Below are 16,014 nucleotides of genomic sequence, written 5' to 3'. Positions count from 1 at the left end.
GGGAATAGCTGGGATGGATGGGGATGGCTGGGAATAGCTGGGATGGATGGGGATGGATGGGAATAGCTGGGATGGATGGGGATGGATGGGAATAGCTGGGATGGATGGGGATGGCTGGGATGGATGGGGATGGCTGGGGATGGATGGGGATGGATGGGATGGATGAGGATGGATGGGAATAGCTGGGATGGATGGGGATGCCTGGGATGGATGGGAATAGCTGGGATGGATGGGAATAGCTGGGATGGATGGGGATGGATGGGGATGGATGGGAATAGCTGGGATGGATGGGAATAGCTGGGATGGATGGGGATGGATGGGATGGATGGGGATGGCTGGGAATAGCTGGGATGGATGGGGATGGATGGGGATGGATGGGGATGGATGGGATGGATGGGGATGGATGGGGATGGCTGTTCTTGCAGGCTCACAACAGCTCTACTCCACTTCTCTGCTGTTGTGTCTTGAGCCCCACACTTTTTGAAACAATTGATTTCATTTGCAATGCAGATTCACACACCAAAGTTTTGATTTCCTTGCCTTAATTTCCCCAGGGAGATCTATTTCGTAGCAGTCCCATGTTTCAGAGTCCTTACACATGTTTAATTGACTGAGAAAGGAAGCCAATCCACACGGTCCATGTAGAGCTTTGTTTCTTCATCACACACACCCAGGAGGCTGCAAAAATCTTCCTAGAAGCCCTCTTGCAAAAACGATTGTGGAAGTGCGTGCTCAGGGAATTTACAAAGCACACTATTTATTCAGCCTCTCTTGAGCACCCGTGTTTAGCCACCTTCCCATTTAGAGACACAATAACATGATGACAACCCGATAACAACTCTCTGATAAGGTGCTTTATCATCAGGACATAAAACTGCTATGCTGGAAAATACAAATGGGCCCCTCTCCAGTCAGTAACGATGCAAGATATTTCAATGAAGGTGTAAAGCTGCCTTGTAATGCACAGTGGTAATTGCACGGGCTGGGGACACTGGGAGCCGTTTCTTCCTGCCCGCGGCTGGAGGTGAGCACATGGCCAGAGCGAGAGGCTGGATGGTCCTTTCATCCCAGCCACTACATCTGCGGCTGCTGTCCACATCCATCGAAATGTCTAATGAAAATCCCAACAGATACTGAGCTGTTTGCTTCAATAATATTCCATGGTATCCATCAGGATGATGGGGCATTACAGACCATTGCACAGATGAAAGGGAAGAACCAGTTGAATAAAATCAGGCTCCCAGAGCCTTAAAAACAAAGAGAGGAAGTTTCTGCAGGAGCTGTGGCTCATTAGCTTTGTGCCAAGTAAGAAGAGGCTGTTGGCAAGGAGGAAGGGAGAGGTGACAGTAAATGTGGAGTGTGTCATCACACACATAACGCTGTGCACAGCCCTGCCTGTGTCCTAAAAAGAGGTGAGCACCTTTGACCCAGGGAGGCACATAGAAGGAACAGCAATAATGGTGATGGAAATGCTGTGTGTGTAGGGAGCTGGTGATGTGAGCTCGGCCCTTGAGCAGGAGCTCTGGTGTCCTGGAGTCCTCTCTGGCAATCCCTGCAGTGTGCCCCAGAGCTTGAGCTACAGGGAGTGGGGGCTCAGCAGTTCCTGACAGGCTGCCCCACTCCTAAACTGAGATATATTTTAAAAGGCCAGTTACATTCTGTTCCCTTCTCCAAGATGTGTCCACACACCTGCTCCCATGACTGAGTATCCATTTACTGGTGGCCTTCAGAGCACAGTCCCCTTGGACCCACGCAGCAATCCTTCACTGCAGATGTTGAACCTTGTGCATCTCAGCCATCCCTCAGGAGCCCCACCCGCCTCCTCACCACTTTCTCTTTTCCCCCAGGCATGAATGTCCTGGAGAGTTCCCCTTACGAGCCGTTCGTCAGGGGCTTCGATTACGTCCGGCTGGCATCCATCACTGCAGGTGGGTGTGAGGGGAATGCTCTGACACTCCTGGGGCAGGCAGGGAGGGAGGGACCTGGCCACGGGTCCCTCTGCACACTGGGAAGTCCTTTGTGCTCCGTGTGAGCATTGCCTGGTTCACGTCTAGCAATTGTTTTTCCAAGGAGTTGCCTCTGATTGCTGTGCTAAACTGTTACATGTTCTCGGGAAAAGCACTTGTGGTTTTTGTCTTTTGGCTGTTTCGTGTCTGTACCATGAAGGGCTGGAGATGTGGTACAATGAGCCATCCCAGGCACACATTCTCCAGAGCAGTGGCTGATCTGTTCCATGCAGACACCTCACCAAACAGGAGCTGCTTGGGCGTTGTTAGCTTTGAGGAGGTGCTTCCACACCACTCACAGGATCAAACTCTGCAGGAAAAAAGGTCAATAACTCAACCCATGTGTTGATCCCAGCCACAGCCTTTAACCAGCTGCCCTGAGGGCAACCTCAGGACCCAGAGCCCTGTTCTGCCCTGCTCTGTAACCCTGTTAAGAGCTGACAGAGCAGCCTGACACCCCTCGGGGCTCAGCAGCTCAAGGGTCAGTGTGGCCAGCGCCCATCCATCACCAATGGCACAGCTGCCACCACAACCAGCCCATGCCCCACTGCCCTGGGGAAACCTTACCAAGCTGTGGGCTATTCTCCAAAATTCCCTGTCTGGGAGCAGGTAACGTGCTCTTCCTGTGCCTCAGGCAGATGTGCCCAAACAGCTTTTCCAGATGTGTGCCTTGCTCTGGGGTGACAGACACAGCTGGAGTGCACCCAAGTGAGGAAGTCCAGGGGTGGGGATTTTTATGCATGGTTAACACACTGTCAGGTTTTTAAAGTAAATTGAAATAGGTTGTGCAGCAAATGGGCCCAGAGCAGCAGGGATTCTTCAGAGGACTTGGCATCCACTTAGGGACATGAAATTTCTTAACCTTTTTGCCTTTATTCATACTAATCAATATCTTCTATTACATAACTTACAGCCTGTTGCCCTTTAGTGTCCAGGGTCATATGGTCAACACTGCCAAAGGACCCTCTTTCACATCTGCCAAAAAGAAATCCCAAGAACTTGTTAGAACATAAGACACCCCTAGGCTAAGTAAACAACAGGTATATTCAACTAAATTTTATATAAACAATATATGGCCACTACTAAAACTGCACAAATGGAACCATATCCCTCCACTCCAATTGTAGCAGTGATTTAAAAAGCACATCCGCTGGTGTTGCGTGGGAGGAGGAGAAAATCCAGCATGTTCCCTGTGATTTATTGGCTGAATGGGTAATGAAACCCTTCCAAGTAACTGTTTCCCACACGTTAGCTGGCAGCTCCCCAGCATGAACCGATGCTCTGGCAATATTCATCTCTGGGCAGTTTTAAAGGTGAGCATTTAGTGATGGGATCACAACAAGCAAAACTTTCACCCATCATAAAATAACTGAAAAACTTGGCATTTGACTTCCAGCTCACTGTAAGCAACAGGGGGCAACAGGAAGGGAAAAATAAATGGTGGGAGAAAGAGCATCTGATAAAGTCAGGGGAATGAAGTGCTCAGCCAGCTCTGAAGTGCTCAGGGAGACTGTCGGTGTTTTAACACTGTCAGCAGTGACTGGCTGCTTTTAACTCCCAGTCAAAGACAGGCCTTGACTCTGCATTGGGAATTTCTCATTCTGGGGATTTTTCCTCGGTGGAAAAATCTTTCTCTGCTGGGGAGAAAGTCCTTCTGGTGTGCTGCAGGTCATGATTTTAATTCAGAGAGATGAAAACCAGCTTCAAGTCCATTTTCTCTGTCAAGCTGGAAGGACGCTTGTTTTATCTGTTCAGTCACAGTCTGATGTCTCCACTGACTCCTTCCAGGGCCCCTGTAGCATTTTCCCCTCTGTAAAACAGACCCCCATCCACCTTTGAAGCAGCCCTACAACCCGTGTTAGACCAATACCTTTCCCTCTTCCTTTTCCCTGTATTTACAGAGAAGGCTGTTGGCATATAAACACATGAGATCCCCACTTTCCCACTGAAGACACAGTTTTCCTCATCCATCACTACAGTTTTTGCTTTATTTTCCTGACCTTTCCCCTTACTGCAGGTTTCCTCCACCTTCCCTGCATCCCAGAGCACATCTCTGCTGTCCCTCCCAGGCTGGGTCATTCTTTCTCCTCTTTTCAGGAGGGTGGACATGCAGAGTGATTTTGCCGATGTAAGCCAAGGGTGACCCTGCAAAGGTGTGGGGAGACACCCAGGTGCCCTGCCATGCAGCAGCATCGGGTCCCAGGGGCTCAGAGCTGGTGGTGCCTCTGATCCCACTCTGAGAAGGCACTGCCACTGCTCAGGACATCGGGCTCTGGCTCACACTGCTCTGGATGGAGCACTCTGTGACCCAGACAGGTCTCTCTGAGCTGGGCAGATCCTGGCGTGAGCAAACACAGCTGCTGCCAAAGCCAGAGGCCTAAAGAAACTCCCTGTCCAGGACAGTGAGGCTGAGGTGCCGGGAATTAGTGCAGACCACCCATGTACCACAGACCCAGCTCTGCCACCGGCTCAGTCTTTGATCTTGAGCAGCTTGTGGAAACATTAGCAGTCCATTAGTGGAGATCCCAACACTGAGTGGATCCATTCCTGGCCATAAGTCAATGCACTTTCTAATGCCTGCTGTCTTCCAGGCCTCAGGCTAGTTCATTTGCATTAGCAAAGCGTTGCCAGATGCCCAGATTAAAGCAAAATTCATTTTATTAAATATGCGAGCTTGGTGGAGTGAGCCCTGGGGGGTGAAGTCTGGTACGTGACTGTGGCACTTCTTGGGAAAAGATGAGTGTGGAGAGGGGATTTGGTGCTACCAGGACAGGGAGGGCACACCCACACTTCACATGGGCTCTGCCTGTGGAGCAGGTGTGTCTCACCTGGTGGAGTGTTTCACCTGGTGGAGTGTCTCACCTGCTGGAGTCTCACCTGGTGCAGTGTCTCACCTGGTGCAGTGTCTCACCTGGTGGTGTGTCTCACCTGGTGCGGTGTCTCACCTGGTGCAGTGTCTCACCTGCTGGAGTGTCTCACCTGGTGCAGTGTCTCACCTGGTGGCCAGGGATGGAGCAGGGCGGGCTGGAGGTGCCAGGGCGGTGCTGCTGGCAGGGAGGCCAGCCCAGCCCCTGCTCACCGTGCCCCACGGCCCCGCAGGCTCAGAGAACGAGGTGACGCAGGTGAATCGCTGTCTGGACGCCGCCAAGGCCTGCAACGTGGACGAGACGTGCCAGCGGCTGCGCACCGAGTACGTGTCGCTGTGCATCCGCCGCCTGGCGCGGGCCGACGCCTGCAACCGCGCCAAGTGCCACAAGGCCCTGCGCAGGTTCTTCGACCGCGTGCCCCCCGAGTTCACCCACGAGCTGCTCTTCTGCCCCTGCGACGACACGGCCTGCGCCGAGCGCCGCCGCCAGACCATCGTCCCGGCCTGCTCCTACGAGGCCAAGGACAAACCCAACTGCCTGGCGCCCCTGGACTCCTGCCGGGAAAACTACGTGTGCAGGTAACGTGCAAACGGGGCTGGAGTGCACCGAGACACAGCACAGCCCTGCCTGCACGGGGGCTGGCACAGGGCACTCACCGGCACCTGAGCTGTGTGAGACAGCACAGGCTGTGTGTGATAGCACAGGCTATGTGTGATAGCACAGGTTATGTGTGATAGCACAGGCTGTGTGTGATAGCACAGGTTATGTGTGATAGCACAGGTTATGTGTGTGATAGCACAGGTTATGTGTGATAGCACAGGTTATGTGTGTGATAGCACAGGTTATGTGTGATAGCACAGGCTGTGTGTGTGATAGCACAGGCTATGTGTGATAGCACAGGTTATGTGTGTGATAGCACAGGCTATGTGTGATAGCACAGGTTATGTGTGTGATAACACAGGTTATGTGTGATAGCACAGGTTATGTGTGTGATAGCACAGGCTATGTGTGTGATAGCACAGGCTGTGTGTGATAGCACAGGCTGTGTGTGATAGCACAGGCTATGTGTGATAGCACAGGTTATGTGTGATAGCACAGCTTATGTGTGTGATAGCACAGGTTATGTGTGATAGCACAGGCTATGTGTGATAGCACAGGCTGTGTGTGATAGCACAGGTTATGTGTGTGATAACACAGGCTGTGTGTGATAGCACAGGCTGTGTGATAGCACAGGTTATGTGTGTGATAACACAGGTTATGTGTGATAGCACAGGTTATGTGTGATAGCACAGGTTATGTGTGATGACACAGGTTATGTGTGTGATGACACAGGTTATGTATCACACACTCATTATGTGTGTGATAGCACAGGTTATGTGTGTGATAGCACAGGTTATGTATCACACACTCATCATGTGTGTGATGACACAGGTTATGTGTGATGACACAGGTTATGTGTGTGATGACACAGGTCATGTATCACACACTCATTATGTGTGTGATGACACAGGTTATGTGTGATGACACAGGTCATGTATCACACACTCATTATGTGTGTGATGACACACTCCATGTGCACCACAGCTCACTGACAGGCTGGTGCCTTGGTGGCCCCTTCCCATGAGCTGTGTCCTTGTGTCCTACAGAACATGTTAGCAGACAGCAGGAGATGGGAGATGATCATGCTGAAGTTTTTTAGGCATTTTCTATGGATTTTTGGCTTTGGTCCTAGGGAAAGACCTGCTATGGAAACAGTTCCAGGAAGGTGCAGGCTAAGCAGGAATATGGGGGAAGGGTCCTTACAGCCACTGTCACCAGTCCATCTCCCTCACTGTCCCTCTTCCCCCGCCCAGGGCATCCTCAAGGAGCACCCAAGGTATCCTGACAGCCACAGGCACTTGTGAAGGCCTTAAAACAATGTTTGTTTGTTTGCTTGTTTAATTAGAAAAATTAATCTCTCTATATAAAAATAATATATCCTTCTGCTGCAAGGCTGAGTGTTGGAGAGACCTTACAGCAACTTCCAATAGCTAAAAGGAGCCTGCAAGGGAGCAGGAGAGAGACTTTGAACATGAGCAAGGAGTGACAGGACCAGGGGGAATGGCTGGAAACCAAAGGAGGGTAGATTTAGATGGGATATTGGGGGGGAATTCCTGTCTGTGAGGGTGGGCAGGGCTGGCACAGGGTGCCCAGAGCAGCTGTGGCTGCCCCTGGATCCCTGGCAGTGCCCAAGGCCAGGCTGGACACTGGGGCTGGGAGCACCTGGGACAGTGGGAGGTGTCCCTGCCGTGGCAGGGGGTGGAACAAGTTGATTTTTAGGTCTCTTCCAACCCAAAGCACTCAGTGATTCTGCGATTCAGAGATTCTGTGTTTTGGTGATTGCAGTGGGAGTCTCAGAATCCCAGTGCCATTCCAGATCCACTGCACAATCTGTGGCCAGCCTGGTTTTCTCCTCTTGTTCCCATCCAGCCCCAGTCACACACACAGACCCATCCCCTGTGCACACTGACAAGCAGAACCCCTTCAGTGCTTTTCCTTCATCTGTGCTGTTTTCACCTCCTTGTTTCTCAGAAAGTCTTTGATGTTCCAGAAGGTTCATCCACACAGCGCTCTGGGGAGCAGAGCCCACCTGGCAGTGAGAGATGTGAGACAATAACAGCACCATGGGGGCCCCAGCCCAGTGCCCTGCAGGGCCACGAGCAGACCCCAGGGAAGAGCCCAAGAGCAAGTGTAGGACACACCTCCCTGTACTGTCTCAGTCTCTAATTGCTGTGGGGTTTGGGACTTCCTGAGCTCAACTTCCAGCAGCCGTCCCCTACCAGCACATCATCTTTTAATTACAATAAAAATGTTATGTATTTTCACAAAGGAAGGTGAGAGCTGCAGCATCCTCTCATCAAAGTCCAAATCCCCTCAGCACTCTGCAGCCCAACGAAATGGAGGCAGGAGAAGGACTGAACTGTGCACAGCTAGACTCTGAAAGATGCAAAGCCCCTGGGCTGACCAGGCCCTGCTCAGATGTTGTCCCCTGGCTACCCAGGGGATCTGGAATGGGGGGTACTGCCCTCTCCCTAACATGACAAGAGGGCCCAGTGGGGAGGAAGAGGTTCAAAGGGGAGAGTGTTATTCCCCAGGAGATTGGAAACTATTTCCTGCAAGCAGCACTGCTATTAATTATCTGGTCCCTTGGTCTCTGAATATATAACATAAAATATCCTCTAGAGACACAAAGGGAGCAAGAGGTTGACATGTGACCTGGTCAAAGCCAGCAGTGCAGAATCCACAAGGAGAGGCAGGAATAAATCATACAGAAATGGAGTGAAACACTCCAAGTCCCAGCCTGTCTGCACTGCAGCTCCTGCACAGCTCTAGCCCTTTGACCTTCCCAGCTCATAGGGCTGGGTTCTACTAATATGGATTTTATATACGGATTATATAAAATCTGCAGTCACTATCTCCCTTCTCTAAATCTCTAAACAATGCTTTAAGTTTTGGGAAAGATTTTGCCTGTCCATGTTACAGAAGAAAATGGTTGGTATGGGGCAAATATGGGAACAAAGATGAGAAAAAAAAGACTCGGGTGTAGGCTGGGAAATGCAAACTGGAATGCTGACACTGACCAGGAGCAAGAGCAACATGTCTGCAGGAGAGGAGAAGCAACATGCTCAGTTCTTCTGAGATTGCCCGGGCAGGGTAAATATTTGAGGTTCTCAGTTCTCAGCTCAGACAGTGCAGGCTGTCACATGAAGATCCCTCCCTTCAAGTGTTGTCAGTGCTGGTGCTTGTTTGAGTTTCCAAAGCAGCTCAAGTGCCATGTGGAATCCCTTCCTGCCTGGCCATGGAAAGAAGCTGGGATGGATCTGGATCTCCAGCTGCTGCTGTGTCCTGCCTGAAAGCCCTGTGTTGATGCCTCAAATGCCCTAGGATCTCCAAACACCACCATGTGCCAAGAGCTGACTGATGCCTAAAGAATTTGGTGGCAGATAAGTGGCTGGCAGGATGACCTGCCTGCTCCACAGGCTGCAGAGTTCCCCTGCTGACAATGGACATCTGCAGCAGAGGATGGGGCAGCAGCCCTGGTGGTGGGGAGGACATTTCATATCCGAACCTCTGGACATTTCCCTCCATCTGAAGTGACCTCAGCTGTATTTAGAGTCTTTAGAGACAGAAACTGGACCAGAGCAATTCTCTGTTTCATCAAATCAGACTGAATATGAAGGCTGGAGTCTTTAGGCAAAGTTGTCATCCAAAAGATATAAAATGGCAACACAGACTGACTTTCTTCCTGGCAACAGCTCTTCCCTGAAAAACTGACCTCACACACCAGAAAACAAACATTTCTTCCAAGACTGGACTTTTCTTGCAGTCCTGGAGGAAGCCTGTAAGACATTACTGTTCAAAACCTCCTCCTGTGTTTGTTGGGGTGGGCAGGAGGTTGTAAAAGGACGTCAGTTCCAGCTGTTTGAAGAACACCCACAGCAGCACTTTGCAAACAGATTCCCTTCTGTAAATACCACGAGCGTGCTCCTGCATCCCTCTTGCCCCAGGTGCCCCAGTGGTGATTAGTCCAGCCCCAGTTGCCCCAGTGGTGATTACTCCAGCCCCAGTTGCCCCAGTGGTGATTAGTCCAGCCCCAGTTGCTGTGCTGACGTGTCCCGTTGTGCTGTGGCCCCTCCAGGTCCCGCTATGCAGAGTTCCAGCTGAACTGCCAGCCCTCGGCGCAGGCTGCGAGCGGCTGCCGCAGGGACAGCTACGCCGCGTGTCTGCTGGCCTACACCGGCATCATCGGTACGGGCTGCGGCCAGCCTGGCTGGGACACGGCTCCTCTGGCTGGGACAGGGCTCCTCCGGGTGGGACACGGCTCCTCTGGGTGGGACACGGCTCCTCTGGGTGGGACACGGCTCCTCCGGGTGGGACACGGCTCCTCCGGGTGGGACACGGCTCCTCCGGCTGGGACAGGGCTCGTCTGGGTGGGACAGGGCTCCTCCGGCTGGGACAGGGCTCCTCCGGGTGGGACAGGGCTCGTCTGGGTGGGAATTGTCTCCTCCGGGTGGGACACGGCTCCTCTGGGTGGGACACGGCTCCTCCGGCTGGGACAGGGCTCGTCTGGGTGGGACAGGGCTCCTCCGGCTGGGACAGGGCTCCTCCGGGTGGGACAGGGCTCGTCTGGGTGGGAATTGTCTCCTCCGGGTGGGACACGGCTCCTCTGGGTGGGAATTGTCTCCTCTGGGTGGGAATTGTCTCCTCTGGGTGGGACAGGGCTCGGGCTCTGAGGACAGTAAGCTGAGCTCTCAGGGACATCACAGAGTCGTGGGATGTTTTAGGTTGGAACAGACCTGCAAATCCCATCTCATTCCAGCCCACTGGATGGGCTTTGAGGTTTCTTCCAACCCAACCCAAACCATTCCATTATTCTCTGAATGTTATTAGGGAACTGAATTCCCAGAAACTGCCCATTCCTTGGAGTGATAGCACTTTTTAATTGACTGAAGGCTTTGGTGATGGTGGTGTGACCAAAAGGGTTGTGACTGCTCCTCTTCTCTTCCCTGGGAGCAAACCAGACCCATGACATCAGCCCTTGAAGGGTTTTGCTGCTGTCATGGAGGGGCTTGGCTGAGCACAGTAAGCCAGGAGAGCAGCACCAAGGGATGTCCCTGCCCCTTGCTGAAGTTCCTGCCCTGCAGTAACACTTGTCCGTCGGTCCCGGCAGGCAGCCCCATCACCCCCAACTACATCGACAACTCCACGTCCAGCATCGCTCCCTGGTGCACCTGCAACGCCAGCGGCAACCGGCAGGAAGAGTGTGAGAGCTTCCTGCACCTCTTCACCAACAACGTCTGTCTGCGTGAGTGCCACTGCCGGGCTCTGGGGCTACTGGGGCTGTGGGGCTACTGGGGCTACTGAGGTTACTGGGGCTGCTGGGGCTGCTGGGGCTACTGGGGCTGCTGGGGCTGCTGGGGCTGCTGGGGCTACTGGGGCTGCTGGGGCTACTGGGGCTGCTGGGGGTCTGTGGTTACTGGGGCTGCTGGGGCTACTGGGGCTGCTGGGGCTGCTGGGGCTACTGGGGCTACTGGGGCTACTGAGGTTACTGGGGCTACTGGGGCTGCTGGGACTGCTGGGGCTACTGGGGCTGTGGGGCTACTGGGGCTGTGGGGCTACTGGGGCTACTGGGGCTCCTGGGGCTGCTGGGGGTCTGTGGTTACTGGGGCTACTGGGGCTGCGGGGTTACTGGGGCTGTGGGGCTACTGGGGCTACTGAGGTTACTGGGGCTGCTGGGGGTCTGTGGTTACAGGGGCTACTGGGACTGCTGGGGCTGTGGGGTTACTGGGGCTGCTGGCCATGGGGCCATGGGGCCATGGGGGCATGGACATGCCTGGGGCTGCAGTGCCCAGCTCCCTGTGCTGTCACAAAGGAGCTCTGCAGAGCCTCAGGCTCCATCTGGGTGATGCTGGGGAAGGGGCTCTCCCCCTGCCCTGACACCCCTTTTTCTCCATCTTTCCCACACAAAGAAAACGCCATCCAGGCCTTTGGCAACGGGACCCACCTGAACACAGCCGCGGCCCCGTCCATCCCCCCCACCACACAGATGTACAAGCAGGAGCGAAATGCCAACAGAGCCGTGGCCACGCTCAGAGAGAGCAGCCTGGAGCACCTCCAGCCCACCAAGGTACGAGAGCTGATCGGCCACGTCTGTGCCTCCTGCAGCCTCCTCGCCTCAGCTCCTTCTTCCACTTGTGTCATTTCAGTCACATGCAGACATCCAACCCGCCCTCCACCTCCTGGAGGCCTGATTGTCCCTTCCCTTCCCTTCCCTTCCCTTCCCTTCCCTTCCCTTCCCTTCCCTTCCCTTCCCTTCCCTTCCCTTCCCTTCCCTTCCCTTCCCTTCCCTTCCCTTCCCTTCCCTTCCCTTCCCTTCCCTTCCCTTCCCTTCCCTTCCCTTCCCTTCCCTTCATTTTTCAGAGCCATGTTCCATTTAGAAACTCTGGGAAATCCATGGGGTTTTCAGCCAGGACCACTGGCTTGGCTCCTCACCGTCCTTCAGAGCATCAGTTCAGCTTCACACAGCATTTCAACTTCCCAGGACACAAGTTCCCCCCTTGTTAGATGAGGATTCTAGAGGTCATAATGCAGAGGTTTAACTAAGCTTTGCTAAGCATTGGAAAAATAGAAAGGAAAGGTTCTGTTCATCAGCAAATTATTACAATCAAAATAATATTAAATTGTAATTATTTTAAAACAAATAACATGTCCATTTACTGATGATGGCTGTGACAGGCATTAAATATTTTATTTTTGAATAAAACAAAATGACCTTGACTTGCCACACCAGAGTAATTTTCAGATTCAATTATTTTACTATTGAATAATTAACAGTGACCCTGATTTGCTGAATGTTCAGGTTGCAGCAGCTGTCAGCTTTAACTAGACTCCAAGGACTGAGCATAGGCTTTGCACTGGGCTGACTGATACCTTCAGAGAGCTTCCAAATGTAGGTTATTTTAAGGCTTGTCACTGTTTCTTTTGCTGGGAAAACACCTAATTCACCTCTCTGCACCCTGTTTCCACAGAGCAGCGGGTTGGGAGGTGGAGAAAAGTGTCCTCGGGTTCCCTCAGTGCTCTCCAGGGCACTGGTGGCACTGCTGCAGAGCACAGGGACACCTTCACCAGGCCATGAGCTGGGCAGCCAGCACAGCTGCAGGATTTCCCTCAAGCTGGTGTTCTCCTCAGAGACCTTAGAGAAATCCAAGCAGTGGCCTCAGGCCCAGATCTAGCCCTGGGAGCCTGATCCTGGAAGTGATGGAGAAGCTGTGAGGCCTCTGTGACCAGGACAGTATTCCCAACAGCAGTGGGAAAAGCAGCTGCAGTGAAGGATGGCCCTGCCACATCTCCAAGCTCCTGGTGGCAGCAGCACATCCCTGAGCTGAGCTGTGAGTGCTGCTGGAGCCTGGCCCTGCTGCCCTGCCAGGGAAACCAGGGCTTTGCTCTTGGCTTTGGACTCAGCTTCAAACCCAGATCCCATTCCAGGTTTCATGGGGTTGGCACCTGGAGCTGAGGGGGAGAGCTGGTGAAATGTCTCCCAGCACCATGGAGGTTTATTCCACAGCCACCTTTAGGGTCACCAGGTGAAGCCATGGCCAGCAGTGGCTCCATGAGGTGCCTGGATCAGCATTGAGCTGAGGGGGCTCCTCACTCACCCAGGCACCTCCAGCCAGTGCCCACCCGTGACCCTGCTGTGACCACCCTCGCCAGCATCTCCTGGGGAGCTGCACTGGCCCCCAGGCCAGGGTCTGGGTGCTGAAATCAGCCCTGGCCCCTCTGGCCATGCACACACTTGGGGCCACACAGCCCCCGAGCCCCAAATGCACCAAGGAGGGACAGCAGTCTGGTTGGACACATGGAGCCCTTCCCCTGTGAGGAAAAACAGAGCTGGGATTGTTCAGCCTGCAGAAGAGAAGCTTCAGGGTGACCTCACTGTGGCCTTCCAGTGCCTGGAGGGGCTCCAGGAGAGCTGGAGAGGGACTTTGGACAAGGCCTGGAGGGACAGGACACAGGGAATGGCTCCCACTGCCCGAGGGCAGGGCTGGATGGGATCTTGGGATGGAATTCTTGGCTGTGAGGGTGAAGAGGTCCTGGCACAAGGTGCCCACAGAAGCTGTGGCCGCCCTGGGAAGCTGTTCCAGGCCATGGATAGGGCTTGGGGCAACCTGGGATAGGGGAAGGTGTCCCTGCCCGTAGCAGGGGCTGGAATTGGATGGTCTTTATGGTCTCTTCCAGCCTAAAGCATTTCATGGTTCTGTGATCAGCCACACCTCTCACCTTTCTCCTTTCTCTTTCAGGTGGCTGGAGAGGAGAGGCTCCTGCGTGGCTCCACTCGTTTGTCCTCAGGGACGTCCAGCCCAGCAGCCCCTTCCTGCTGGGCCCCTTCTCTGCTGCAGATGTGGCTCCTGCTCCCTCCAGCTGTGCTGAGCCTGCCCGTGATGTGAGGCAGGGCTGGCACACACCAGGCAGAGACTCGATTTGTGTTGGTTTCTTTACTGAGCAACCACACCAGTAACTGTTTCAGGAGGAGAGCAGGGAGAAGGGAGGGGAAGGGAAGGCAAGGTGAGTGTTTGGCACCCCTTCCTCCTCCTCATCTGTCTGCCAGTTTATTTGATTTTTTATGATCAGCATTGTTGACAACCAGCTCATTCTTGGTCCTGGCCAGCTTTCCACACCACAGCCTGGTTGTTGTTTCTCCAGCTCTCTATGGACAGGGCTGGAGCCATGGACAATTTCCTTGGAAAAGACGGAGGAGGGAGTTGATGCAAGAAATGAGAGCTGCAAAGGAAATGCTTTTTCCTGCCCCAGCCAAGAGGGGAAAGACTTTGGATGGATGGATGGATGGATGGATGGATGGATGGATGACATGTCAGAATGTCAGAGGTTTCCTGAAGCCCACGCTGAGGGGCTCTGGACAGGATGTGTCAAGTGATGTGACGTCTCCAGGGTTGCTCAGGACCTGAAGGACAAGGTGCCTGATTCCTTCAGGCTGCAGAAACCCCACGACTGGTGAGAAGGAGGTTGGTTTTGTTCACTGGAGCACCTCTGGGGAGGACCAAGTAACCAGACTCTGAAGTGGCTGGCAGGGATTATCCACCCTCTCAAGACCATGGCCAGAGTGCCACCAGCATCCATGTCCCAGCTGTCACCTGCCCCTCGGGCCCTCCTTAGGGAACCCTGTGTCCTGTATTGATGGTATTCAGGAAGAAACATGTGTGTTGCATTTTGTTTACAGCTGAATTTTTTGTGTCCCAACCCAAACATCTTTATCCACCAGTCCTGTACAGTGCTTGGGGCATTTTTTGTCATATCCAAACTACCAGAGGCCAGCATTGTCCCACTCCAGGCTGCCCTCTCTCCATCAGGGGCCAATGTGGGAGCCCATGGGCAGGATTTGGTGTGAGCCCAACACATCCCACTCTCACGTGCTACCTGTTCACCCCCTGCCCTCATAGGCACAGGGTCTCCAGCCAAGGGATTTCATTAGGGAAGAGACAGGATAGGAGAGGTTTGCTAGATACCACCCTGCAGACAGACATACCCAGCCAAGAAAGGCCAAATCATGGGCAGGGACTGGATTGAGTTTCCCCTCCTTGAAGAACTGGCAGAGGCAACCACCTGTGTGCAGGTGAGCAGGTGAAGGGCTTTGCCTCTTGTTTTTTCAGTGAAGATGTCATTTAAGCAAAGGCTGCTGAAGGGACCCTTTGAGCTGCAAGCAGAGCCCAGGGAGAAGGTGAGGGTCTGTGTGTCCTGGGGCACAGGGACAAGGTGTGTGACCTTGGATTACCTGAGCATCCCATTTCCTTGAGGAGGTGAGCTGAGGAGTCCCAGTGCCCTCCTGGGGGGCTGAGCCCCTGTACCATGTGAAGCCAGGAAAGAAGCTGGTGAGGAGGAGTGAGGATCAATGCTTACCCAGGCTGAGTGCCATGGGAGGAAGAGCAATAGCCCCAGAGTCCCCCTGAGTGTAATGAGGCCTGGCTTTTGCAGCAGTCCATTTATTCCTTGGTTTGTGCTCCTCCAATAAATATCATTAATCCTTTGGCATTTGAATGCGTCGAAAGGATTAGGAAGCATCTAACATAGCAAAGCCCATTGCTTTTTATTCCCATTTCCTGCAAAAGCTCTCCCATTGTTTATTGCTTCAGATTTTCTGAGAAACTGCAGCAATCCTTCCTTGGCTTTTGTTCCAGCAGGAAACCACTCTGGTTTTCAGCTGAACACCTGTGGATGTGTCTGACATGAACAGAAATCCTCCTGCTGCATCCTGTCCAAAGTGCTGCTCCTTGAGGTCCTCAGGGCTGTAGCACCAGGTTTTCCTAACCCAGGGTTTTCCAGAGGAGCACACCAGTTCCAGGGCGTGTGTGCAGGGTGACAAGTCACACCCTGAGCTAAAAGTTGTATGTGACAACTTCATGGCTGGGGGCTCCCTGTCAGGAAAGCAGACAAGGAGGGAGAGCTACAGGCAGGGAAGTCCTTTCAAAGTGACCCCATGCGTGCACAGAGATGCTGTGAACATCTGCCCTCCATCCAGGGATGCTGAGAGATGAATCCCCGATTGCTCAGCCCTTCAAAGGCAAGGAACTACCTCAACACCACGAGGT

The 16,014-nt window shown here is 53.3% G+C and overlaps 1 protein-coding gene across 1 annotated transcript in view; it reads left to right on the top strand.

The window, feature by feature from the left end:
• Window positions 1-14,298, top strand: part of LOC106862432 (GDNF family receptor alpha-4) — a 65,715-nt gene extending 51,417 nt beyond the window's left edge. Inside the window, exons 5-10 of the mRNA XM_088164390.1 lie at window positions 1,848-1,928; window positions 5,106-5,451; window positions 9,552-9,661; window positions 10,584-10,718; window positions 11,383-11,540; window positions 13,711-14,298. Coding sequence (XP_088020516.1) covers window positions 1,848-1,928; window positions 5,106-5,451; window positions 9,552-9,661; window positions 10,584-10,718; window positions 11,383-11,540; window positions 13,711-13,857 — 977 coding nt within the window. The 3' untranslated portion in view covers window positions 13,858-14,298. The remainder of the gene's footprint in view (window positions 1-1,847; window positions 1,929-5,105; window positions 5,452-9,551; window positions 9,662-10,583; window positions 10,719-11,382; window positions 11,541-13,710) is intronic.
• The last annotated feature ends 1,716 nt before the right edge of the window (window positions 14,299-16,014 follow it).

This window comes from Sturnus vulgaris, chromosome 4 (genome assembly GCF_052056855.1).
Source record: "Sturnus vulgaris isolate bStuVul1 chromosome 4, bStuVul1.hap1, whole genome shotgun sequence".
NCBI lineage: Eukaryota > Metazoa > Chordata > Aves > Passeriformes > Sturnidae > Sturnus > Sturnus vulgaris.
Note: the sequence above shows the minus strand (reverse complement) of the source record. Positions and strands in the feature narration are given on the sequence as shown.